Source organism: Tinamus guttatus, unplaced genomic scaffold (assembly GCF_059628265.1).
Source record: "Tinamus guttatus ecotype Peru unplaced genomic scaffold, ASM5962826v1 Tinamus_guttatus_pri_ptg000356l, whole genome shotgun sequence".
NCBI lineage: Eukaryota > Metazoa > Chordata > Aves > Tinamiformes > Tinamidae > Tinamus > Tinamus guttatus.
Window position 1 is genome coordinate 169,207 of NW_028288890.1, and position 27,255 is coordinate 196,461.

Consider the following 27,255-nt stretch of genomic DNA (forward strand, 5'->3'; position numbering starts at 1 on the left):
TCGCAGTCCGGTTAAAAAAAGAACAAAGAACAAAAAACACACCTAAATAAATATTGTTCCAAAAGAAGCCAGAGGAGAGATGAGGCCTTTGGTATAACAGCTGCATTTCTCCCTGGCAAGACCCCAGAGCTGCCGTGCTAGACCCCTATGAACATGGCTGGGGGTTAGCACAGATTTGCAGAGCCTGTTACAGGAAACCACAGAGCAAAGAAGAGAAACTTTTAGAGAACTCCAGTTTGCCAGAGCCCGGGTGGCTTTGCTTCACGCTCCCAGACCAAAGAGAAGGGACAGTCAGGGTTTGGGGTGACCCAAACAAACCAGGCTCGCTCTAGGCCCGTGGGTTGCGTTCAGCTGCATTTGCTTCCTAGTCTTTGCTTTGGAAGCAGCCGGCGGCGCACGTGAGAGGACAGACTCGTTTGACCTTGTAACTACTCTGCCGAGCTTCCAAAGTGGTGAACCTGGGCCTGGAATGCAGAGGCCGCTGCAGCGCCCCTTCCTATGATATATTTATATATATATATTTATGTCTATATATTTAAACCAGCACGGCCAAGTCTATTCGTTCGCTCAGGTGTCCGTCACCAAGAGTCATCTCCCACCATCTCGCGAGGTGTGAAACAGGAGTTACGTGGCTAAGGGAAGGGAACTTGTCAGCTGTTCTCTTTGCCCTTCCCAGGGAAGGGAGCGGAGGCGAGGGTCCAGCACGGCCTATCGATCCATCTCGTCCAGCAGCGGCGTGGCGTCCCCGGCGATGGACATGGGGGTGCTCTCGATCATGGGGCTGGGCGACGGGCGAGGAGTCAAGCGCTGCTTCTGTTTCCTCCGCTCAGCCTCCTTCTCCTGCAGCCACTGCTCGGCCATCTTCCCCCAGTCGATGGCAGCGTGGCTGTTGGTCCTGCAACAACACGCAGGAGGTGAGACACGGGAGCAGGGGAGCCCGGGGCAGCTTCCCTGCGCTCCCTCCCTCTCCACGGGCCCGAGAGGAGGGCACGAGGCAGTACCCACGCGCTGGAGCTACTCACTTTGGCTGCTGCCGCTGCCTGGAGCTGGACGAGGGCTGCGACTGCGTCTGGGACTGGGTGGACTGCGGGGTGGTGCTGGCCTGGAGCTGGTACTGGGGCGTCGTGATCGGCTGGCTGGGGGTAGTGTACGAGTAACTGGGTGTCATCAGAGGGGTGGCCACCGGCTGCTGGGCGGGAGTCGTGAAGACCTGCGGAGAACCGACACCGTTGGGCTCTGCAGCGCCCTGCTGCCCGGGGAGGTTTGGTTTGCACCAGCCCCTGGGCCACAGCCCAGGCTCAGCGAGAGGCCTGCTGAGGTTCTGGGTGCTCTCCCTGAGAGCAACTGGCACCCACGCAACCTGTGAGCCATTGCTGCCCTCCTCGCTCAACCACACGGGGTGAAGGGGAAACGTTCAACCAAAGAACGGCACAGAGCACAAGAGAGGGACATAGAGACACTTGGGGAAATCCAGCAGGAACCACATCCTGCAAGGGGCATGAAAAACACGTGAATTTGTCCTGATTTTCTGTCCCAGAAGGCTTCAGAGAAGGTCCAGCAGCTCCCGGGACAGCTCCCACCCACATCCCAAGCTGCCTGACTCACTGTTCACCCCAGGAAACGCTCAGTCTATTTGCCTTCCAGTGTTCACCTCCCTTCTCCCTCAACAGTCTCTGAGATTAATACCATTAGGTTATCCACACTCCCTACCTATCCCCATCCCTGCATTTACTGTGACAAACTCCATGAAAACCTCCTGACGAGCTCTAATAAAGGATCATTCCCCTCTGCAAGCCTTGTCTTGCAGCAGCTCTTTAGTAGATCTAAGGGCAGGGTGCGTTTCTTGTACCCAGGCACTTCATTCCTGCTGCTACTGAATTTAGCCTTGGGGGCAGCTGGGGAGTTGGCAGCACGTGCTGGGAGGAGGTAGGCACCAGCACACATGGGGAAAGGCTCCAGCATGAGCTGAAATGGTCCAATTCCACCTTATTCTCTGCAAAGCCCCTGGGTGTTCAGGCAGGCTGAGGTGCTCGCCTGCCGGTGCAGCTTGGAGATTAGCACGCTGAGCTGAAAAGCCCTGCAAACTCAGCGCATATTTTCACAGCTAATCTCTCCCACTGGCAGCTCACGTTGCCCATTCAGGGCCACAACCTGAAGGTTGTGTCCCCTCACTGCTGGATCCCTTCTCTCTGCCCTGCCACATTCCTTGGGGGACAGGCCAATTTGCTGCTTGCTCCAACTCCCTTCAACCTAGAGCAAGACTATATCGCAATGCCTCATTTCCTCAGCCACAGGAGGCAAGGAGAAACATGGTCCAAGCATCCAGCCAGGCTCCCATGTGCAATTGCTCAAGTACGGCCAGGGCTGGCTGATCCCTGGCAATGAGGAACTCCTTACACTACCAGTGGAGCTTGTGGAATGGTTTCTAGCAGTGGGAAAAGGCCACCTGACACCTCCATCCCCAGCCCTGTGACACCTACGTGGTACGCGCTGCTGCCACCTCCGCTGCCTCCGTAGCCGTACTGACTGGACGCCCACTGTGCAGGGGGTGGCATTTGGGTTCTGTCCCTGGCCTGTCACAGCAGCGATGGCGTTGAACATCTGGGAGGTCATGTTCTGAGGCAGAGCGTTCACTGCACGGGTCAGGTCTGCAAGAAAAAACACTGTTAGGCAAAGCAGCACGTGAGAAAGGAACTTGCTCCTGATTCCAACCGAGAAAAGGCTGCACTGACCTGCCAGGTTAATGTTAGCTGGAGTAGCATTAATGGAAGCTGGGGTCCTGGTCCGACTGCTACTGCTGGGGGTAATACCTGTGCAAAACAGAAACCCAGAGGAATAGGTTAGTTCTCCCAACAGAGCAGTTATTGCCCCAAAACCCAGCATTTGGAAGAGAAAAAAAATCCAGAAAGCATTTTTTCCTGTTAAAACAGGAAATTGGGAAAGTGGGATTAAACTATGAGGGAAGCCAAAGAAGAGAAAAGGGACAAGCTCAGACTTTGTTGCATGGGCTTCTTGGCTGAAATATTAGTTATTGGCAGAGCTCTCATGGAGGTCAGACTTGTGACTTGAGTGTCACTCTGAAACTTCCCAGATATAGAAAATCCTAGAGAAGGAGACATCTAAGGGACAATGAACATGGAGCTGTCCTTCACTAACTGCTTTACTGCAAGACACTGATGAAATGAACAGCCAAAGTACTAAGGTTTTGAGATCCTCACCTGGAACAGGGTCCTGATAATGATCCTTAAACCATCGGAAAAGTCCGTTCACTGTAGGGAAGATCTGGCCCCGATAGCGGAATCCTTCTGGTGTCACCGTCACATATTCTATCCTGGGAGGAGAGCACGAGAGACCACAGGCTGCTTTGCAGCTGTACCTGCTGCCATACAGTGTCCTTGCACCAACAGGTCTCAGTCAGGACAGGCATGATGGACAAAATACACAGAACTCAGGTGATGGCTGCACTGAAATTGAATAGAGCTACCCAAAACAGTCTCTTTTTCTTTTTTTTTTTTTTCTCCTCTCTCTCAAACAAGTGCCCTGAATACCACACCTTTCCCTGGAAAGTCCATCAGTCTGAACTCCACTGACACCACTTGCCCAGGTTGTTATGGCTTGTGGCAGCCAGCTGGTTAAAAACACAAGAGTCTCCTTGGTAAGATTTACTGCTAGACATCGATCCTCTACTGTCAGCAGGCCAAGCTCTGGGTAAGGAGAGGCCTGACTTACTGGGCTACAGGCACATCTGGAGGAGAAACTGGCAGCAATAAGATGGGGTGTGGTACTGGCAGCTTCAGTTGCTGGGCTTGCATCTCACTCACCTTGGTTTGCCTCGAGGTTGATATCCCAAGAGGAATTTGCCAGGTAGATCTTTACAGGCACTGATAAAGTAGGGAATAAAAGTTGGCTTCTCTTTCTTTGTCTTTATCAGCAGCTCTTCCAGTTTCTAATTAGGGAGATAGAGGAGAAAAGCTCAGGAACAACCTACATTTTTTTGCAACTCACAAGGCCAACAGATAACTTCCTCTGATGCTGTGCTTCGCCCTCTCCCTGCAAGCAGAGAAGGGCTGCCTTAAGGTATCTTAAAACACCATCTGCATTGCTGCTGCAGAGGGTTCTGTGAGTACACGGGTCACAGCATGCAGGCCTGGGAGGTACAGCACAGATAACGCATGTTACTGGTTCAGATCACAAAGCTGCAGCAAGAACCCTCCAAGCAACCACAGTGAGAAGAATTCTTCTGCCACAGCTCTGATACTATCAGCAGGTTCCTCTCAGAGTGTTGGAATGGAAAAGCTGGAGATGGACAGAGCTCATCTCCTCCCATCTTTTGGAGAAGATGTACAAATGTCACCAGGTCAGAGAAAGCCAACACCTCTCCTTTCACTGGTATTTGCTGTCTTGTTCCCACACAGAATCTCCTTGAGACCTACAGCACTAGGTTAATTCCCAACCAACATGAGGTTGATCAGAGAGTTCGGTCCAACAGCAGTTAATGACAAACTCTTAAGATCTGTCTTGAGACAGAGAAATTTGCATTATGCTCCTATATCTCCCACACAAGCTTCCACAGCCTGGGATGGACTCACCTTCTTGTCTCCACCATTGCAGTCCTGATAGTATTTGTGATTCAACAGGTCTCTGGCAAAAGAAGCCATTGGCTGGACGTAGCGAGCAACAATTTCATCCAGGTCTTCAAATTCCTTTGAAGGAACATATTTAAAAGAGGTACGTAGGGTGCATGATGAGGAACTATCTCATTCTAGTATAGAAGTATCAGTCATACACTCTGCATAGCAAAGCTAAATGCTTTGGAAAAAAATAAATAAATAATGAAGTGCTAGGTATTGTGTAAAAAGCCAGAGAACTGCAATGAAAGTTATTCTCCAACAGCCTGTAAGCAGCTTCAGGGAGAGAAAGACTTTATATAGTTTAACATCTACTTTTGGAGGCTGCATATAGAAATCTACCAAACTGATGTATTTCTGCACCACCCTTGAGAGGAGCAGAAAAAGCCACTTCCAAAAATATGCAATAGAAGCATGTGCTATTCAACAGACAGAGCATCGCAGCTTTGCCCAACACTCTGGAACCAAACCACAGGCCACTAACTAGAATTTAAATACTGTAATGGATCCTGCAAGGTGACTGGGCCAACATGTCCCTGTCAAATAGGTGGTTCTCCTCCTCTACAGACTCCTTCTCAGGCATGTTCTGCAGGGCTCTTACCTCTGTGTTAATCCACAGCGTGGAGCCCAGACTGAAGGCATTCTCCTTGCCCTCTTCTCGTACATCCACGTGCTGGTAAATCCCATCGTTCACCTTCCAGGTGACCGTCAGATGGTTCTCCCCTTTGCTGCTTGGCCGAATGATCACATCCCCTTGGTCCATGGTCTCCATCATCTTCTCAGCTTGCTTGAAGCTGATGTTGTGGAATGACGGGTGAGCAATTACTCTCTTGATGTATGCTAGAGGAGAAAGGGGTGCTTAGTGCAAGCATATGTCCAGTGGTGCTTACTTTATCAAAGCACCCCAGGAAGGCTGGTATTGATGGAAAGAAGAACAAGAGACTCACTTGTCCGTTGCTGTTTTCTTTTCAGGTCTTCTTCCTGCTTGTGATCTGCTGCCTCAGCATCAAAATCATAGTATGTGTCTTTAGGCAATTTCCACTCGTTGTTCTTATCCATCAGGTCTGACGTCCTGCAGGTCAGGTCAGCACTGAACTTCTCAATATCGATCTTCATAATCCTGCAGTGAACAGTCATTCCCACCTACAGGACAGAGCAGGGGAGGTTTATCAGCAGGTTTGGCTGGTATACCAGGCACCCTGTGCTATAGGGCTCTCTGCGCAGGGTCATGCTGCCAGTGAGGAGGTAAAAGTTACCTCACATACTTCAGATTGAAACGAAAAATCAACTGATCCCCCAGATGACTAGAATCAAGAGAGATCAAAAGAAAAACGGGCATTTCTCCAGCATGTCTACTATGCATGGCCCACAGCAAACAGAACTCTGTGTGTGTAGGCTGTGGACAACTAATTTTGCTATTTTTGTTTTCTAAGAATGGGAGCTGCAAGACTGGACTTGATGATGAGCAGGAAAGCAGTTAAGCTTGTGCAGAAACAAGAGTGTGGGAGACAGCCAAGGGACTTCTCTACTTAAATAGGAATCAGAAAATGGCACTACAAAAACTGCAATGTCTTAGTCCAGTTAATTGTGCTGAAGTTAACAATAGCTTTTTAAGGAACTGCTAGGAGAACTCTTGAGTTTACAGGATTATCCATCACCTCCATGGACTGCCAGGAGTTTGCAAAAGACTGCAAAGACTTCTGATTTTATCATGTGATAAAAATACATTATTCTGTTTCTCATAGAACCAAAATCCCTGTTCTGAAACAGGCTGGTAACTCTGATGACCTCTGCAGACAAATTCTGACAGAATAAAAAACTACAGGAAAGGAAAAGGGACTCTTCTCCACATATCTAAAAGCAGTTCCACAAGCGGTTTAAAAATCCAGAAACAAAGGGCAGCTCTACATTAGAATGTCTTCTGGCCTCCCAAGCCCGGACTTTAGCCAGACTATAATAAATCCTTCTGCAATGTAACATGCTAACTGATTAACACGGTTCGAACCAGTGCCAAGACAGATTTGCAGTGTGAGAGAAGGACACTAACCAGGACCTGAACTTCTTGCTGATTTAAAGTCCTTAAGTGAAAATAAGGTTTGAAAAAGCATTCAGGGGACAGCAGAATTAACCAGACTCTGAGTCTTTGGTATTGGCTTCCCAGTCTTCCAGCTCTTGCTGGGTATGTTAAAATCCACTGCTTTCATACCTTCACCCTTTCTTCTGGCCGCTTGACCACTTTATCACTAAGAAATTTTGTTGGGATGAAGCCAGCGACTCCATTGTCCAGACGTGTCTTCACTCCAATGGCCTGACCCGGACAGGAACCGCTGTCAAAGTGATTCCAAACCTTCAAGACAAAGGCAAAAGATATTCAGCATGGAAACAAAATAACTCAATAAATTGGTGCAAAATGTACAGACAGAGAATAGCAGGGGACAGAGGAGTTGCATGAATACTTCTCAGCAATGCAGTCACCCTACTTCAGGTCTGCTCAGCTTACGGGGCTTTGCAGCCAGGGAGGTCAGAATATTTTAGATTCTGGACACAACTATGTAGCTAGGGTTGGTTTCTAATGAACACTTCAGGACTTTAAAATCACTAATTACAAAGGTTGCAATTTGGCAGTGTTTAAAGGAGACCTAAAGTACAGCTGCATTTACTAGCAGAGAGTCCAAAGTAGTTTTTAAAACTGAGGAGCTGGCAGAAAGAGCTTCAATGCTCAGTGCCACAGATGGCTTTTCCGAGACCACAAAACCAGTCTGCTTCATGTATTTGCAAAGAAGAAACGATCAGCAGGGCCTCAAGCCCATTTCACTCCCAATCTGCTTCACCCAAGTCCTTAATGCAGTTATAAAGGACCTGTCAAACCTACAGAGAAGCAATTAGTCACAACTGGAGGAGATTACGTTTGCAGCAAAAGGCCACATTCACATTGGGGTTCTGGAGTGCTGGACACACAATCTTTGCGATGACGCCCTCTACTTCTAAGAGCCTTGGGCTCCTGCAACTCTCCAAAATGGTCAAGTCTGCTCATACTGGAGCTCAGGCAAAGGCAGACCCAGCACAAGAAGCAGCCCACCTCACTGAGCTCTGGAAAGTTATCCTGCTGGCAGAAAGGACACTGCCAAAGGCCGGTTTCATCGTTCCGTATTGCCTGGTCATAGCTTTCTCCTTGAGGCCGCCTGTGGGCTATCCCAGTCACGTTACAGATGATCATTTTACCTGTGGTGTAGGAGGAGAGGAGAAAATGAAGAACTGCAAGGCTGGGCAGTTCCCTCAGTCGAAGGCAGAAGGGCATGAAGACTACACAGCTACTTGAACTGGTTTCACCTACATGCACAGCATGAGATCCTCTTGTCAGTGTAGAGGGAGCAGCAATCTAGCAGGGTCTGAATGCCACCCTCACCCTCTGCCTACCTCTGCACATCCTAATTCAATCTGTGATGACAGCAAGCAGAGCCCTCTTAATGAACAGCAATGTACCTATATAAAAAGTTTCTGGAGTTTCTTTGGTCAGCATATTGAAGACTTCTTCTGTGTTCGGAGCGCGGTACGTGGTTCTCAGGTCCTTGTACCTGCAGCTTAACTCAGCTCGGATGTCATATAAAGTGATATGCTTGTCACCATAGCCCTGTGTAGTGACAGAAGTTACAAAGCCATGAGAGAGAGAGCAACTTAGATAGGAGAATTTAGTATAAGCTATAATACAGTAACCCGAGGAAGTTACCATACAGCATATATGAAATAAAGAACACACACTATGTCAATTAAGCTGTGGAATTCTCTGCCACAAGATGCAAAAGTATCAAGGTATTCCCCTCAAAAATCAGATAAATGCAAGAAGAACTAATTAAATGGTCTAATTACCGACTCTTGCCTCCTTCCTCCCCTCCCACTGTACTTTCTGTAAGTATTTACCGTACTCCACTGTCAGACACTTAATACTTGTCATGGCTGCTTATATATTTTACAATAGCAACAGCTAAATGTTTGGCTCTCAGAAAGCATAAAGGTCACCAGCTACGAAAGCTAAGGAACTGAGCTGGACAGCACAGCCTCACCTCCTTTTCTCAAAACCAGGGACCCCCAACATACCTGTCTTTCCAGTTCCTCAGCAAAGGCATCGAGATCCAGGTCTTTCAGACGCTCAGGGTTTTCTAAAATCTCCTCTAGGGCTCCTGCAGGATTAGCATCCTCTGCTGACTCATCATATTCTAAGGCATCTACAGCCATTTTTCTTGCCCATTCATAGGTTTCAGGATGGACCCTGGATCCATCCAGGACCTCGATGTAGGAATCGGTACTAAAATAAAAGCAAAACCACTGTTCAGGTAAGAACCCTGCAGGATTCCTGAGGCATCTCCTTCAGATCAACAACAAATCATGCTGTTGACCATCACTGTTGTCTGCAGGGCTGTTTTGCCACCTGTCACCACAACAAAACGAGCTACTCAAAGGGACATAATTTCCCCATAATTTCCATTCACACACACAGAGTTGGTAGGACTCAGCAACAACTAAGCAAAAGTGCTTATGGTTTACTTATAGGCAGGCAAAACTACAGAAAGTTGAAAACAACTGCTACTAGTTTGGTTTCTCTCCACAACAAAGGCTCTTTCAAACCATTGCGTGCTACAGAATTAATGTTCTGCAGCTCACACTGCTCTGGAAGTTCAGCTGCTCTTAAGAATCAGATTAAAAACCAGCAATACCTGAACTTGGCCAGAGATCAGAATGGCCACACAGAAATTCCTGGGAATACGGATTCCACAGAACAAGAATGCCTTAGTCACTCATGCTAATTCCATACCCTGCACGGCATCTAACACAATTCGATACCAACCTATCGCCCAGTGATGCTGTATCAATTTTGATGAATCCAGCACAGTTGATGAACACCTTGGGTCCCATGTGACACATCGTAACCAGCTGGGTCCGATTCTCCAGACGTGTGTTGTTTTGCTTTAAGATCTGCAGGAAGAGGTTACAGCATAATCCTTGCTATTCAAATACACAGGTCGCCCAGGAAAAGCAGAAAACTTGCATTGGATACCACAGTTTGATGGCATCTGACATAGCCAAACACATCACAAGTCATTAATTATTTCTCACTGTCCTGTGTCTCAACACTGTAGAAAAGAGATGACTCTGCATGGAACAACTCCCATTCTCCAGGAAGGAAGGGCTGGCTTTTTGCCTTGTGTTTTCTACAGTATGGAGGTGTCCTGATCCTACAACAGTGGATCCATTCCTGTGAGTTCAGGAACTAGCTACGATTGACAGATCTGCTGAGTAGCCTGGGTCCAACAAGGACATTAGTCCATGCACAGCTTTGAGGTTACATGCAGAGACAACACGTACTGAAGCACATGGTGACAGAGCTGTCAGCTGCATCTGGCACACAGGGCCCTGACTCAGCTCTCAATGGGACTGCCATCGGGCCAGCTTGCATATTGTTGGTGACACACTGTTCTTTGGAGGCAGTGACAAAAACAGCAGCTTACCTTTAGCAGATGAGTGCCTTTGCGTGGTCCCAGGCCACACACATACTGCAGCAAAGCCTGGCTGTGTGGGTGAGCGATGGCCCGATTGACATCCACACCCACCTCGTTCACGCGGTTTATGAATTCGCAGTAGAGGGCATTCAGCAGCTCCTCCTTCACCACGTGTTCCTGCAGGAGGGAGAGGTGTTAGTCTCCTAAAGAAAACATGTGTGACACCACGCTGTGGCAAACAGACTTTATACTCAAGATGCACTATAGCACCTGGTAACAGCCTAAAGGAACAAAGCAGAGGAGCTAAAGGAGGCAGAAAAAAAGGTGACGGCCTTAGTATGTCACAGGACAGGAAAAAATGCAGTTCAGCTTGGAATATTCTTCCTTGAACAGTTCCTTTTTGCAAAAGTTTTTTGTCCCGCATGAGGATCTTAGAATGAAAAGTTACCTGCAGAGGGTGGAGTTTCAAACAGAGAATATCCTCATCAGAGCTGCAGACCTGGGCAAACTCTATAAGAGGATCTTGAATGCGGCGAGCAAGGGAGACGGCTTGACGCAGCAAGGGTGGGTAATCCCGGAACTCGTTCTATGAGAGACCAGAGAAACAGAAAATCTCAACGGTGTTTCCACACTCCGTAGCACTATTAGCAAAGAGACATCAAACAGGGACTGAAACAAGGGAAATGTTTGGTGCTTAGGGCAAAGGGAACTGGGATCAAAGCCTGCCAGGAACTCTGCTGCAACTGGGAACAAAAAACTCCAGGGTAGAGGAGGACTGGTGTTAATTCCCTGACTGCCCCATTCTTCTTCTGCATGGGAAAGGTGCCCTGACATAACCTCAGCCCACTCAGTTTAGCAAGACTCATTCCAGACTGCATCAATATCTACTTTGTACAACTGCTGACACAGATTTCTTCAGGGAAGCCTAAACAAGATGTTTTGCCATGACACAGAAGTCAGAAAGTCGCTGTCACGATGGATCATATGAGGCAACAGATAACGTATGGCAGGGCCAGCACAAAAATATGTTGGTCTGGACTAGCATAGACTAAAAAAGAATGGCTGCTGTTGTAGGATTACCTCAGACTTTTTGCTGTTCATGTAGAGGATGGCCAGTTCATTGTCTACCAGCTCCACTCCAATAGATGACAGCTGCTGCCCCTGATCCAGCTCATGAACAATTCTCTTTACATCTTCCATCAACATCTGAGCATCCCTAGGGAGAAGCACATAAGAAGATTGAAGAGAGAGTGCTAAGCTGGGTCCTCAGATCACTTAGAGAAATAACAAGCATTTGTCAGTGTAAATCAACTACCCCAGTCGCTCAATCCAGAGCAGGGACAGGAAGAGGCTTCTTTATGCAAAAGTACAAAATCAGACGTCAGCTAGAAATGCAACCAGAGAGCAGCTCTTACAGCACATTAAGGATTAATGTGGAAAGAACCATTAGCTCTTCCTCCCAGTGACTCCACCAGCAGTGGAATATCGCGGAGCTTGAGGGAAGGACAACAAATAGGCCGGCAAGTGGAAGGAGCACAAAGACTTGCTCTGACCTGTTCTCGCCTGCAATTGTCACCACGTGGGGCTTCTTGTTCAGGAGGAATTTTTTCAAGGTTTCAATATCCTGGGCCTGAGGGGAGAAAAAAAAAAAAAAAAAAAAAAAAAAAGGCAAATGAAGTGAGACAGGGTAGAAAAGAATAACTAGAAGGCTGCTCTACTGAGCTAACTACGGATCTTTGGTTCCTCTTTCACAAGGGAAATCCATTGACCACTGCCCTGTGTGGCTCTGCCACCATGCCCCTGTGCTACAGAAAATTCGACAATGGGAGTCCAAAATCTGTATCAAGTACCAGTAGGTCACACAGCCTCTTGCTACGATGGCATGATCAGGGAAAATGGAGAAAATTGCTGTAGCGGTGGCTCACGTAACTCCAACAAATAGTATTTGGGAATGCTAAAGCTCTGGCATCCTCGAAGAGGAGGAGAGATGAATCAGAATCTAACTGAAAGGAACTTTTCCCCCAGAATAATTAGAGGGTGGGAAAACGAGCAACCACGATAGCTCTATCACAGCCCACCTTCTTTTCCCTCTCTTCCTCACGCCAGGCATTCCTTCTCTTTGTGAAGTGTGGCAATCGGAGGAAGTCTGTAACCTCGCCCTCCCCGTTAACAAGGGCACAAAACACGGGGTGGTCCCTGCAAAACAAACGGATATCACTTGAGCACAGAGGAACATGGATGTGGAACATGGATCCGGGGTCAATTCCTCTCCTCCTACCTGGCTGAGGAAAACGCAATGCCTAGCACACGAATCCCCTTTCCTTGGTTTTCCTCCATGAAATCATCATCTTCCTCCACTTGCTGATCAGGACGATACGAAGCTACTTTGAGCCAGTTGTACAGCTTCCGGCTGCAAGCCTGGCAGAGTAAAACAAGGAGTGAGAAAACTCACTGTAGGCCCTTTGGTTTAGCTTTTCTATGGAAAGAGAACACATATGATCCTGCCTCAACTGCTCAAGGCAGCACCACAGTACAACTTCGCTAGAATTAGGATCAGCTCTCCAGAACATGCTGTGGGACTGCTGGCATTTGCAGCCCTAGTTCTGACCCAGACCCAACTGTTCCCCATCTCACCTTCAGGACATACTCCTTGGCCTCCACCAAGAGCTTGTTTTTTAGCTCTTTAGCCATCTGCACATAGAGGAACTGGTTAAGGGACCGCTCAATGGCCATTGTACGTTGCCGGTTCCACTCCTGCACTTGGTGGCTGAACTCGTCCCGATAATAGAACTGTTTGATTTCCTCAAAGTAGGTCTGGTCACTGCCATAACTGCAAGAAATGAGAGCGGGAGTTACAGAAGGGCTCCCAACTCCTGCACCGATATCGCCACTGGTAGATTCCTGCACAGGAATGGTAATAGCAGCTCCTGTGATGTGGGGAGAAACTTGGAAAATTCAGAACACACAGGTCTCAAATCAAAGACTCTTAGCTGCAACAGCTGGGCAGCTAGACCTCTCTCAGCTGAATGCTGTGCTGGCAGCACGGAAAGCTCTGATCAGTGCAACACAGGGCAGCCCAGAGCAGCATACCCTAATGCACTGTGTGGCTACTTGGATGTTCAGGCAAGGAACCAAACACCCACACAGTTAGGATGGCTGGGCAACAAGCATTTTCTTTCACAGAAACTCTAAAGACTTCAGAGTCTGCATTCAAATGAATAAAACAGATGCTTTCTAAAGCTGTCGCTATGGTAAAGAGAAAAGCAAGGCTGAGAGTCTCCTTGGCTTTAAGGTAGAGTGACTGTCAGGCCAAAGCCTCCACGGACAGACTGGATAAAGAAGGAGCTCTAACAGCAGGCACCACTGGATGGCAGAGCTCCTCCAAGGCTCGTCACGGACAGCAAGGACTCACCCCTCCACTCCTTTCATGTCAATACAGATGTCGATGGTCAGCAGCGCCTCGTCTTCTGCTAGGCTCATTTTCAGGAACTGGTCATCTCGCAGTTCCTTCACAGGCTTGTTCTTCAAGTATTTAAAGGAATAGGCATAATGGGCTTCATCAATGTCCTGTGAGAGAAGACACAGTGTGCATCCAGGGTGTTAAAAAAGCAAGACCCTTCTAAATATTTTAAGGGACAATGTGTTTTATTCAATATCTCCCCTCACCTGTATGTTTCCCAGTTTACATTTTCTTCCCCAACACAGAACAATTCACTCCCAAACCCACAGAAATGGAAAAACGTCCCAACAAGTGAAGGCAACAATTCAACAGCAAAAATTAGGTTTGATGAAATGTTGAGACTAAAAAATGCAGCATGCTGTTGAGCTGGTTTCTTCAACAGCCCAGCTCATGTACTGCTAAAAGATTCATTCAGAGTTATCCCTGAAGTGGGAGATGTTCAGATACAAAATAAGCATTTGTATGTTATGTAGATCTTTCCCTGCACTGACCCAAAACAGAGATGCTTTCCTTACCTTCTTGCCCTTTTTGGTTGGCGAAATGTTGATCTTAGCTCTTTCTTGGAAAGTTTGTCTCAGGACCTGCCTGACCAATGGTTCTCTGGCTATTTGCAAAGCCACCATGTACCGAGCTCCTTCCAACACAGCTTCTGGGCTTGGGAATTGACTAGAAGCAGAGAAGCAACACGAAGGCTTAGAATTTGAGAATGCCCCCAGAACCCCTATCTTGCCACAGCCACAGAATCTCCACGACACTAACCTACACACATAGTCCTTGGCCAGCTCCAGGGGCTCTGCAGGGAACTGCTCTGTCTCGTGACGCTGGTAACTGTCCCGGAGATTCTCTCCGAACTGCTCAGGTGTCAGACCAAACTTCTTTGCCAGACCATCTGGAAAAACAAACACAAAGTGAGGAGGACAGGGGCATTGTAGCTTATACTGAGCAAAGCCACCACTCTTCTTTCCACAGGCAAGCCACACAGCCCAGAAGAGCTTGCAGACTAGGCCATGACATGCTAAAACCTCAACACGACAGAGCAGAGCCCTTACCCAGCCCAGCAGTTTGACAGATGGTGTACATATCCCGTCGGGATGCCTGCTTCAGCTCAGGCCCTTTCTGCTCATCATCTTCTGCATCCTCCCCTTCACCTAAAAGGAAGATATGTTCAATAAGGTATATTTATAGAGGCATCCAGACAGCTGCAGTATGTCACTGGCACCGTGAAGGAGACAAATACAACCTACACTGTAAAACAGAGTGCTTGGATTCCACGAACACATTTGAAAGATCACAGTAGCCTTAAAATTATTAAGGGTTAGAAATATTCCCTGAAAACCCTGTCTTTTCTTCAATTTCACTCTTTCACAGCTTTAACAGCAGCATCTCTGTGATGTACATTCAAATACAGATCAAGGGAACTGATATTTCCTTTGTAACTTCCTATAAGGAGTGATATTCAGTCCCCTTGAAAAGTATCTACCTGTGTGGAAAAACTCTACAATTCTTTGGAACCAGGAATTCTAATCAGCCTAGGAGCAGAAGACTTATCAAATTTAGGGACAAACCTTCCTCCTCTTCACCATCCTCTCGTACACGCTTTTGCTTCTTTCGAGCAGCCTTGGCAGCATTTTGCATCTTGGGGATGTCTCGTCCATAGTAGAGCAGGAAGTGATTGTACACGTCTTTCAGCTCGTCCATGGACTGCACATCCTTCAGCCTAGAGCATGCAAAGCCAGTGTATTAATTTCCACACAGTGCTGAAACGGAATCAGAGCATCCAAGGAGGTGGCTCTGCTGTGGGTCAGTCACAGGGAGGCTCATCTTCAAAGAGACTTTTAAATGTTTCTTATTGATGGTTGTGTGGGGAGGCTAAAGTAAAGATACTGCAGCAGCCAGAGAGCCTGTGCAGGTTAATGTACATTTTAAGTCACTGTGGAATGAACACGAGGAAGTCATGGTACAATACCTCTCCATGTCAGTGGTATCAAGGGCCCTTATTCCATCAGCCAAAGGTTTGTCTGGGTCAGCAGAGATTTGCTCATACTGATAGGCCTGCATCTTCTCAAACAAACGTGTCAGGTTCTGCTTGCGGATCTTCAGCTGGGTCCACTAACACAAAAACAAAGATTTTCAGTGAAATGCACCGTAGGTGCATCATACCCGTCTCCTCCCTTCTAAAAGAGGGGCTCCTACACAGAGCTCCCCAGTTCTTAGGGTATTTGTCATATAGAAATAATCAACATCACCCACAAGCAAGCCAATTCCCTTCTCAGAGAGTGACCACGTTAACAGAAAAAAAAACCATCAAGTTTAAGGTCTATATGACAGTGTGAAAGGAAACTGCACAGGATATACTTTTTGCAGGAAATATCACTATGCAAAAGGAATTTAGTGAAGTGAAAGTACTGTCTAGTATCCTCTTCTGTCAGATAAACCTTTTCAACCACATGATGGCAGAGATGTAAAAAAAGTAAAAAAGCACAACAGGTCTGCAGTGCCCCCAAAAAATCTTTTGTGAAGTATCAAGTTAGGTGGAAACACACAGCAAATGTTGGTAGAATAAGCAATGAAATTATACTCGCCTTCTCATCCCACTGCCAGACCCTCCACAGGTCATTTATGTGCAGCTCTGGCTCTACATATTCCTTTCTGTAGAAGGCGATGAATGGTACCTAAGTCAGAAACAAGATTTATCATCATGAAGCAAAAGAAGATTGGGCTGCTCCCAACAGCCAAGAGTTCAGAGAACAGCCTTGTTCCACACAAGAGAACAAGCTGATGAGGCAGAAGCAGGGAGATACACCAAGCTGCACCTTGGCTCCTGGAAATATTCCACAGAAACAAGTCCCCTAGGTCTCCCTGCTGCACACAGATCTCTGGGACCCCAAGAATCCAGCAGCAAGGATGCCTCCTCCCAGCCTGTTCACTTAAACATACACCTAATGACTTTGACAACATCAGGCAACATCTCAGAGGACAAGCTGAATGGACCAGTTAAGGTTCAAGAAACCCAGGTATTCTTCTATCTTACTCAGTATCAATTTGCCCAGAAGCATGGAAATGTGGTAATAGCACCACCACCATCAAACAGTCATTAAAATCTATGCTGTCCCACTTCATGAAAGTAAATTGCCAGGTACCTCAAAGTGCTGATTCCTCATGAAATTCAAAGCTTCTTTAATCTTCTGGATGGTGCTAGGTCCCTTACGGCTGAAACTGCTGCTGGCTTGTCCACGGTCCAGGTAGTCAGAAGTTTCCTATAAGGAAAAACATATTGTGTTGATCATGTCCCTGAGATATCATCCCTAAATGATCAGCTGAGGCTAGGGCTGGAAAATGATGTTCCTCTGAACAGGATCCTGAAACAATCCTCGATTTGCAGGCTGGAATTTGCAGTACATTCAAGTTATCAGCCCTCTCAAGAGAGGGGTCTCAGGCACAGCTGTTACCTGCAAGGAGATGGTCGGCGTTGCAAATGCATTCCTGTAAATCCAGTCAGCTTCTTCTTCCAGCTCATCATCTTCAGCACTCTTCACTGGGATGGAGCGCAACTGTAAGAAGATGACAGGATGAGCAGAGCGATTTGCAGCACTGGTGCCCGAGCTACCTTGTTTTCAGGAAGCCTAGAGAAGTTTGTTCCAAGGTACAGGGTACATCTGGGCTCTTAGTGCCTCCTGTACCTAAAGGGTTTAGCTGAGAATGCACTTCAATGTCATCTGAGCATATGGGAAACCTGCATCAATTCTACACTAGGTAACAGCATTTACCTAGCCTCAAATCTTTTGAGAGCTTGTAGAAAGGCCTGCAATGGTGTGTAACCTTCCACGACAATCAAGTCGTGGTGCCTCTGCTTCTCACTTGGCTCCCAAATCCACGCTTTCTCTTTGCAGTTAAATCCCCTTATCTATTCTGATCTATGTCACACTGGAAGCTTCTCTCTTACTACACAGAAGTACAACTCATAGCATCAGTCATGAAAAAGAGCTCAGTAGAACACAAGCCCTGCTCATTCCCACAAACGCAACACTGGCATCCAGTGGCCAAAGAGTAAGTTACCACCAGCACTAAAACCCCTGGGTTTATGCAGAGGGAACAGTTCACAAGTTTACAGCTGTATTTGAATGCTGAGTTTCAGCCTATACTTGAGAGGTGGGGTCTGCAAAGAGGCAAGAGATGCCCAAATCCACATGGCAGCTAGGTGAGAAAGCTCTCCTGCAAGCCTCAGGCCTGCTGATCCTGGTGGGAACTGAAACACTCTCTTGCCTGCACGCCGGCCCGTTCTTCCCTCACCTGGAACCTCTCGGGCATGTCTGTCATGCGGATCTCGTTGTCCTGGTCTGTTAGGTGACTGCTCTCCAACTCGCTGGGCTCATACATCTCAAAGATGCTACGCCGACTGACACGCTTCTTGGTGGTCTTTTTGGGTCGGACACGGGTCTCTCCTTCAGTTTCTTCATCCTCATACTCATATTCCTCCTCCATCTCCTCATCATATTCATTGTACTTCTCAAACTCATCATAGTCAAAGTCCACACCAAAGATTTCTTGAGCTTCCTGCAAAGCACTGGAAGAGAAGAAGAGTCATTTAGCCCCACAGAGCCATTCAACATCCTGGACAAATACAGGTTTCACAGTATCCAAGTCTAAGCTTTAGTCTTGGCCTTTGGCTTTAAAACGGTGGATAGGTAAACAACTCATTGTGCTTTCCAAGACATAGGCTGCTTTGTCCAAAAGGAAAAAATATATATTCTCTTTTCAGTTAATTTGATCCCATATAAACAGAAGTAGTTACTACTTGTTAAGAATAGGATTTTGCAGGAGCTCCAGAGCACTCAATGCCCCATTGCAGTGATCTGTTTACCAGCAAAGTTCCTTTCTCCAGTAAATAGAAAAGCGAGCAGAACTGAAACTTAATTTTACTAAAGGTGAAGCTAGGTGCACCTCGCTAATACTCTAGATTAGCTAAAAGATCAGTAGTTCAGTGCCACTGTTGGCATAACATTAACATTCAGGTCCCAAATCTTTGTTACATGCTCAGATAGAAGCCTAATTCAAGAACAGATGCAAATATCTTTCTTAAGGAACTGGTTTTGACGTCCCTCCAGAAAAAAAAATATATATATCTAAGGAAAAAAGAGTTAGATGTTCCAGAAATCACAAAATAAAGCCCCAGGTTTGAATTTACCAGGGTTACTTTGGGGAAAAATATGAGTGTTATCCAACCACAAGTCGAACCACACCACATCTGCAACAGTTTAGGAACCCGAGCAACGTTTTTGAGGCTGCAGGCCAATTTCCAAAGGGTACTTACGCATCCGTGTATCCAGGGAGCTTCTTCCGCCATTTTGGCTTCTTCAGAGGTTGTCCATCGTCATCCACAATGAAGTCATCAATGTCTGGACACAGAGAAGGACTTCAGTGGGCAGGACACTCACATATTTGACTGGTGCCTCTCACAAAGCCCAGCTCAGTCAGGACAACTATGTGTCTCCATTACAGACTTTGGCTGCTGCTGGTTGTCAGTCTGCCCAGCTACCCACAGCACCTCATACAGCAGCCTCGGAAATTCCAGGAGTCTGAACCACAGTAACAAACTAGAACTAACTTCCAAACATAGGCAAAGATATGTGACAACTCTCTGCTGCTTAGTGCACAGAAAATATAGTCAAAAAAGCCTTACTGCTTTGGACAGTAGAGAAAGAACTCTTGCAACTCTTTTGGTACTGTACTAGCAGTGATGATGAGTTCATGGCCAACAGAAGAATTAGGGCAGACACGTGCTGTGCTACTAAGTGCTAAAGAATGACTATAATGCCTTGACTTCCTTCCTTTGAAGGATATCCATTTTGGAAGCAGCTCAAGGGAAACAATTCAGAACCTCCATGTACGCAACATGCTTCTGGACGCGGAGGTTTAGATGCAGACAAATTAAATCTGCTACTCAGACACATTTAGTTCTAAAGACTGAACTAAGCAGACCAGGAATAGCTTACCCAGAATAGGGCTGCAGTTTTTTTTACATTATAGTATATATAAAGCTTTAACTTGGTTCCTCTGCCAAGCTTGGGACGCCTACCAGATTCTTCATCTTCCTCCTCCTCCTCCTCTTCTGGTTGAGCAACAGGAGCTTCAACAGCTTCACCCCCCTCCTCCCCTTCACCATCCTGAAATATTTCTTCAGCAATGGCTTCTTTCTCATGTTCTTCCTTCCCGTAATCTTCTTCTTCATCGTCCTCATCATCGGACATTTTTCGCACACGCCTGAATTTTTGCTGCAAGCAAAAACACTCATTAGTGTACAGAGTCCCTGGCACAGACATTCAAGTTCAAGTACAGTCTCTGCCAGGGCAGTTCTGTGCTTCCTCTGCTCCCCAAGTGCCACTTGGGGTGAGGAGCCCCGCTTAGCACAGACGCGTAGGGGCAGAAACCATTCCCTGTCTTCAAGTTGCAAGAATTTATACAGTGGAGCATGAAACACAGGGCAACCGTCTGCTGAGGACTACCTTGGGTCCAGGCCTGTGTCACTTGTACACTGGCACTACAAGGGTTAGCCTGGCCCGATACGTCTCCAGGGGATGTATGGATGGAGCTTTCGAGCCTGTAACACTCGGCGTGGTTTTTGGGATTAGTGCTACATGGGAGGAAGCCGTTGGAAGATGGACTCCCCGGTGCTTGGGTGGCAGATGTGGGAAAGGGGAATAGAGCCAACATCAAGGACGTGCAGAAAGTAGTTTGCAAACTCAAGGAGCCAGTGCCCAGTAGTCTGACCAGGGAAGGACCTGCTTCCTCCAAGCACACAGCTCTCAGCCCTTTTTCAAGGGGGCAGGAGCAAACTGGACCACAACTCATTCAGTTGAAGCAGGAACCCACCTTCTTCTCTGTGCTAAGAGGCACCACACCATTAATAACTGTGTAGAAACATAACTCACTCTTTTGACTTTAACACCCAAGTTCTCTTCAATGAGGTCAAAATCATCATCCTCCAGGCGGTCATCGAAAGCTGACAGGAGAAAGCAGGCAAATTAATCTCCCTTTACTACTCTGGGAACGGAAAAATCACCAAGAAGGGCAGAGCTTACCAAGCCCATGATGAAAGGCAGGGCAGAGAAAGAGCTATGCTCTCCAGAAGGGCAGAGCAGAAGTTTTATGCAGTTACAAAACTTACTGCGCTTTCTCTTTTTGTGGCCAACATCGTCCTCAGAGTCTCCAGAGTCACTGGCTTCCTCCTCCTCTTCCTCTTCTTCATCATCATCATCATTAATGAATCCCTTCAGGTTTCCCTGCTCATCTTGATCATCAAGATTCTCCTCCTCCTCTTCCTCATCTGGGATGAAAAGCAATGAGTGTTAATCTGCCCGGATTCCTCCTTGACTCTGTGCAAGCAGGTGCAAACAGTATCATCCTTCACACTCTCCATGCAGAGAGTTTGAACTGAACATTTTTACTGACACAGAACCCAGACAGCTGCTCATCTCAGAACCCCAACAATTCTTGTCTTGTGGTCTCATGTTCTCTAGCACAGGGAACAGGCAGAATGGTCACACAGGGAGCATTCCTCTGCTTTTACTGGTTACTATCAAATTACATGACTAACTCCCACTGGGGTGAAGCAGTGTATCTTCTATTGCCAAATATAAAAATCACCTCAGTACTTTGAGGAAACGAAGCACTTAAACAGCTGAGAGACTGCAGGCAACCATGCTAATTATTGCAGTTATTTCTTCATCTGCAGAGACGTGGCATGTAGAACACAGCAATGAGGCACACAGACAATGTGGCAAACTCAAGACAAACAGACTCACCATCCTCATCTTCCTCCACAAATTTCTTGTTTACTCTGGGCACAACCTCCCCTTCCTGGTTGTACTCCTCCTCGGACTCCTCAGCTTCGCTTTCTACAAAGTCGGACATGGCTGCGGTGTCTCACGAACTCCTTCGCAAGAACTGGTGGAAGAAAAGACACATCCACCCCATGAGCAAAGGGATTGAAACACAAGCAACTCTCCCTGCTGGGCTTTGGAGAGAGGAGAAATTCAGATTTCAAATGACCTCCAAGGCCCTGAATTACCCACAGTCCATCTTGCATGAGCATACCTGTCACCAGAGATTATACAAATGGAGCCAGTAGCCAAGCGCTGCCGGCTCCTGTCAACCTGCATCCCGAGCAGCACGCGGCCCGTCACGAGAACGCTCCGTAGGCAGCCGCGCTCCCGGCCGCGGCGCAGCCAGCACGCACAACCGGAGCCTTTCCCTACTCCAAACCCTCGCACTCTGCAGGAAAACGGCCCCAAGCTGCCACCGATGCTGCCCTGCATTAGCACAAAGTCCAACCAATTAAGACCTTAATATGATTAATCCTCACTCAGTTAATGAAGCCAGGGAGGTCCCAAAAGAGGATGTGACTGAGTCGCATTTGCCGCTGCCCCCAGAGACACGGGAAGCATCGCAGAGCAAACGGGAGAGGCGCAGAGGGAGCTACAGGAGACGGGCAGCGCCTGCGGGCCGCTGGTTGGGTGTCCTGCAGTTGAGGCACCAAGACCAGAACATCCCTGGGGCTCCTCCAAGAACAGTTACGAAGTAACAAGGCACCATGGAAATGGGACATTTCCACAACCAGACCCTTTTGTTTCACATTTTTTCCCCAAAAGGGTTTCTGGAAGGGGTGTAACTCAGGGCTTGTGCGCCAGAAAGTCAACGTTCCTAATGGTAAGGCTCAATCTCTGCCTTTGACTTCCTGCGGTTATAAAATCTGCCGTAATTTTTAGAATTTCAGAATGCTTCCCCTTTGTTTGTTTGTTTTTAAATACACCAGAACAACAGAGAACTTCAAAAACTTCAAAGGGTAGATGTGAGACAAAACAAATCAATTCCTCAATGACTGCGAGGAGGCAAAAAACCCAGGAAGAAGTACCAGCCTTTGGGAAAGAGCAGAAAGAGGCTCAGAGGAAGTGTCAGATCTAAAGGAAAAATCTGCATGTTAGATAATACCTGATGCAAGCCATGCATTAAAAAAAAAAAAAAAAAGGAGAGAGAAAATAATTCCATAGTATAGGGAACAATACCTCAATACCTAGACTCAGGTGCTTCCGAAAGTCCCTATAACCATCTCCCACTACAAACAAATGACTGAAGGAAATCAACTGAATCAACTGCACACAGAGATCCCCACATGTGGTGTCCAAACACAACTATCTATAGAAAAACAGCAACTCAAAAACAACAACAGAAAATGCTGATCTTGGACAATCCTTTAAGTCTTAAAATATTAATAGTTCCAAGTCCCAAATGGGAGCACTGGGCATATCTTATTACAGAAAACCCACAACAAAGAGGAAGAAAGGACTTCTGCAAGATTTCAGACATGAGCAGATAGTAGCTCGTATTCCTCGGCCGAGGATTACGTGGCTCTGGCCCACATCTATTTACAAGGCTCTAGACAGGGACAAATAGTGGCAGCTCAAGGCTGCTGCTCTGCACCAGGACAGAACACGGCCGCTCTTGCCTTGGTGTGGGTACAGGGTGATCCCCATCCTCAAAGCAGGGACTGTAGAAATTGCCTGTATTTACTGGAGCATCCCTCAGAGATAACAGTGCTGCGGGGTGCACAGATGCCACAGTTAAATCGGTGCTCTTGCATTTTGCAGCAAACGCCGCTGATGAATTGCACAATTAGCTGCAGCAGAGAAACGGGGAGCTGCCGTGTTCACCAGTCTCTGAACAAGCAGTATGTCACCTTAATGCTTTCTCATTAATTCTTCTATACACCTCCATAAGGGCTTACTAATATACTTGTAACTGTAGACTAGACTGTTTCTTTTCAGGGCATTTCCATATCTAAAAACATCATTTCTCCTCCTGTCTTTGATCAACACACAAAACCGAGTAAGATAGAGAACCCCTCCTAATAGTGTCACACTCGCATTTTGCTATTTTCTGCCAGTAAAGCATTTCATTCGTAATTCAAACTTTCCTCCTCATCATTTGTCCTACCATTTCCTGGCAATTTCAGTGCATATCAAATCAAATTTGTCTAGACACAGGAAACAGCTGTGGTTTAGGAAACCCATCTCATTAAATGAGCCAGCCCAGCAGGTTCCAGGCAAGCCAAGCACAGAGCAATCCAGTGACGCTGGGTGTTTTCAGCTCCAGTGAAATCCACCCAAGGACAGCAGAGATGCCACTTGACATGGCCAAGAGAACCAAAGGCAGCTATTACCATGGAGACGTTGAATCAAATATGTATTAATAGTGTCTCTTACACCCTTTGCTTGAGAGGGGCATTTGGTCGAAACAAAACAGGGAAAGACAACGGCCGGAGGCTTCTCCGAGCCCGGGCAGCTGAACCTCACACCAGCACTGCTGCCCAGGCAGGAGCTCCAGCACAGATGTTGCTGCACAAGGAAGACCCTGCTCTACTGGTGCAGCTTGTTTGGCTCTTGGGAAGGCTTCACGGTGGCCCGGGTTGTGCCAGCTCAGCCGTATTTCGCTATGGATATTTCCTCCGTGCAGAGCATCAGCGTCCCTGCTCTGTCACTTACTTCCAGGGCAGGCTCAAAGATTGCCGGAACATGGGAACAAGGGTGAAAATGCTGCAGCACCGAAGCGACACAAGGCCCGAAAGGGCCCGAGCTCCGTGCTGACCTGCATGCGGACAGGCCTCTCCTTTAGGCGACCGGCGTGACAGCAAAGACAGCTCGGGGCTGCTACGGACTGACCAGGATGGACCAAAGGCCTCGAGCGCTGCCACCGCCATCCAGCCTAAGCGACCACAACTGCCTCTGCTTCGGACCAGGGGTGCCTGCGCTTTGCTGGGCTCGAGTGATGACTTTCTGGAGTCCAAACGCTCCTGTTGAGCAGGGCAACATGAGCAGGCAGCTGCCCCCAATATCCCATCAGCAGGACGGGGCTGGATATGGATGTGCTAGGTGGCTGCAGGCACCGCGGGCTGCGCAGGCAAGGGAATGAGAAAAGGCCTCGGCAACAAGCGCTCCTTTGTGAACGTGCTGGAAATCAGACATTCAGATATCAGGGAGGGCTTGGCCGCACGTCCAGGTGACTGCTGCTTGCTCAGCGCTTGAAAACATCGCAGTGCTGCAGGTAGAGGCAGCTTTGTACGTTTTACACAAACAGAAGGGAGCTTGCTAAGTTTAGAGATGGAAACACGAGTGTCTGCAAAACAACATCAACATTTGCTACAGGAAAACTCCTGCCTCGTGCCAGGCGTGTGCCACAAAAAGGAAACAACCTCCATGGAGCACTCCTGGGAATAGGAGCGCCCACTGAAGTGCCATGGTCCAAGCAGCATCGAGAAAGGATGCAGGATGAGGGAACCCGGGAGCATCTTGTGCTCTCCAGGCCCAGGGATGACGACTGAAGAATGAGATGGCAGCAGCACCCACCGGGGCACAGAATAAACAAGGAGCATCCTTGGAACCAGCTGTGATTATTATTCAGCAATCAGTCTCGTTATCCTGTTCCCTAGGAGTAGCCCAAGGATTCGAGTATCCCCATACCCAAAAGACCAAGTCACCAACCCAGTAATCAGGCAGTTCTCAGGTCCACATGTTAAATAAAGAGAAAACAATCCAATCCCGGAGGGGTCGGACCCACTATGAGGTAGGAAAGCTGGAAGATTTGACTTGGTGAAAGTGTAGAGCTCACAAGAGCCAAATCTATTGATTTAGCAAGAAGATGCTCATGCAATGAATTTTATCACAGCTTGAGTAAACTCACAACAATAAAAGACTTGTGACAATAAACTAATTGCAAAAGTAACCCACTGGTCCAACACCTGACACAAAATCATTTTCATTTATCTCTAAGAACTCCTTGATGAAGGTCTGCAAAGAAAATGAGCAAAACAGCAAACTATGCCCTGCTGTTCAATTCCACTGAAAATTAGAGACAAACAGTCTGTGATGGAGAGAGGTCAGCAACAAAAGCTGCTGCAGTAAAGGAAGTCCAAGAGCTGGAGCACAGAACTGCATTTTTTTTAAGCTCCCTGCTGGTCCCACCTGCCCCAGTGCTATGAGTGCAGATCATCCTGGGGCAACAAGGGCCACACTTTAGCTATACACTGCGAGAAGAAGCACTTCCGTTTATTTCAGACCTGCTGCATGATAATGTCCTTTAAAAATAGAAAACTGATGTTCCCTGTTCACTTTCTCTGATCGGTTCTTGACTTCACACCCTTGTGCCTCATCTCCCATCAGGGAGCCTAAACACAGGCCTCACCTGCGTAGAAACCTGCTCATCCTCACTGCTCCTCCTAGGGCCTTGTCCAGTGTTCCCATTTTGGGGAACTAAAAAAAACACAGACCATACACATGAGCTGCCAACAGTACTCACATTGGTATAATGATGTTTTCTGCTTTGTTCTCTGCTCCATTAAACTAATTCCAACTTTTCTGACTAGAGCTGGGTGTTGAACTCACGTTTTAAGTGAACAGTCTTGGAGACAATATCTTTCCTGGATAGTAAAAGCTAACGTGGAAGCAGCTGTTGGGAGCTCTGCTGCCTTCGTTACATCCACATGGTTTCTCCTGTACCATATTAGCACTTAGTCGTCCCGTAACACCTGGTCTCTATACAACTTATCAGTAAGTTCTAACTATCCCAAATAACCAGCTATCCAAATTCACTATTTCCCCATTCTTTCTCCCAAAACAAACAAACACACAAGTCACTATGAAACTCCATAACACCCACTGCAAACACCAACCATTGACTCCTACTCTATTTATTTTGAGTAAAGTATTAGCCCCGAAGAGGCCCTTGCCAGGCTGCAGCCCATGGGAGCTCCATGCCAGAAGGTCCCAGATGGAAACACCAACTTTGCGGGAATTACAGTGATGAGCCAGGGTGATGTAGGACTGTAGCATACGCGGGAAATGGGGGTTAAACTGTATTTTCCTCTTACAAAGCACATGGACGCTCTCCATTCCCACCGTACCAGACAGATCGACACATCCACTCTCTATTTCCATGCAGGTTTTAGCTGCTCTCCCCCTCACGGGTGCCCAGTCCTTGCAGCAATTCCAAGGGCAGGAGACCCACAGCACATGCCAGGCCCCGCGTCCTCCTGCGGCTCCCATGGGACATGTCCCCAGACCACATGGGAGGGAGACACGGCCCAGAGGTCACCCCACGGTGAGGATGAGGATGGGGGCTCCCTGCTCCCTCTCCACAAGGAGGAGGAACCAGCTGCCTTCACTCCAAAACGGGGATTTTCTGGGGGGAATGCACCGCTCCCACCCCACAGCCTGTGAAGGGGGGATAAGGGAGCTCCCCCACTGCCATCACCCCACAAGCGAGTGGGGGAGAGCACCCCACGAGGGGGGACAAGGGGTCGCCAAGGTCCTGCCACCGGGGGAGCCCCACGGCGGAGGCTGGGAACCGGGCCCCCCCACGCCACCCTTCAGCCGGGGACCGCGGGGCTACGTGCGGCCTCCCGCCGCCCCACACACGCACCGGGGAGCGGGGCCACGCGCGGGGCCCGCCCGTCCCCACAGCCAGGCACGCGGGGGACAAGGCGGGGACGCTCCCCCCGCCACCAGGGCCCCGAAGGGAGCAGTCACCTTCACCCCACAACCGAGTACCGGGCGAGGGGGGAACCGGTCCCGCCGCCTCCACCCGCTACCGGGCCCCGTGGGAGCTCCCGCCGCCGCCCCGC

General features: G+C 47.9%; 1 protein-coding gene across 1 annotated transcript; it reads right to left on the reverse strand.

Moving 5' to 3' along the window:
- Positions 1-403: 403 nt before the first annotated feature.
- SUPT6H (SPT6 homolog, histone chaperone and transcription elongation factor) lies at positions 404-27,234 on the reverse strand. The gene is given in 38 exon segments (XM_088530008.1): positions 404-895; positions 1,023-1,210; positions 2,481-2,546; positions 2,548-2,648; positions 2,733-2,810; positions 3,219-3,331; positions 3,822-3,946; positions 4,590-4,703; positions 5,230-5,468; positions 5,576-5,771; positions 6,835-6,975; positions 7,708-7,850; positions 8,112-8,259; positions 8,724-8,931; positions 9,472-9,599; positions 10,133-10,300; positions 10,572-10,709; positions 11,204-11,339; positions 11,677-11,753; positions 12,202-12,319; positions 12,402-12,541; positions 12,758-12,953; positions 13,536-13,690; positions 14,099-14,249; positions 14,343-14,472; positions 14,633-14,731; positions 15,149-15,300; positions 15,550-15,692; positions 16,166-16,251; positions 16,720-16,840; positions 17,033-17,134; positions 17,874-18,147; positions 18,895-18,979; positions 19,660-19,855; positions 20,513-20,583; positions 20,749-20,907; positions 21,386-21,527; positions 27,216-27,234. Coding segments are annotated over 37 exon segments (5,181 nt in total). The 5' UTR covers positions 21,495-21,527; positions 27,216-27,234; the 3' UTR covers positions 404-708.
- Between the last annotated feature and the right edge of the window lie 21 nt (positions 27,235-27,255).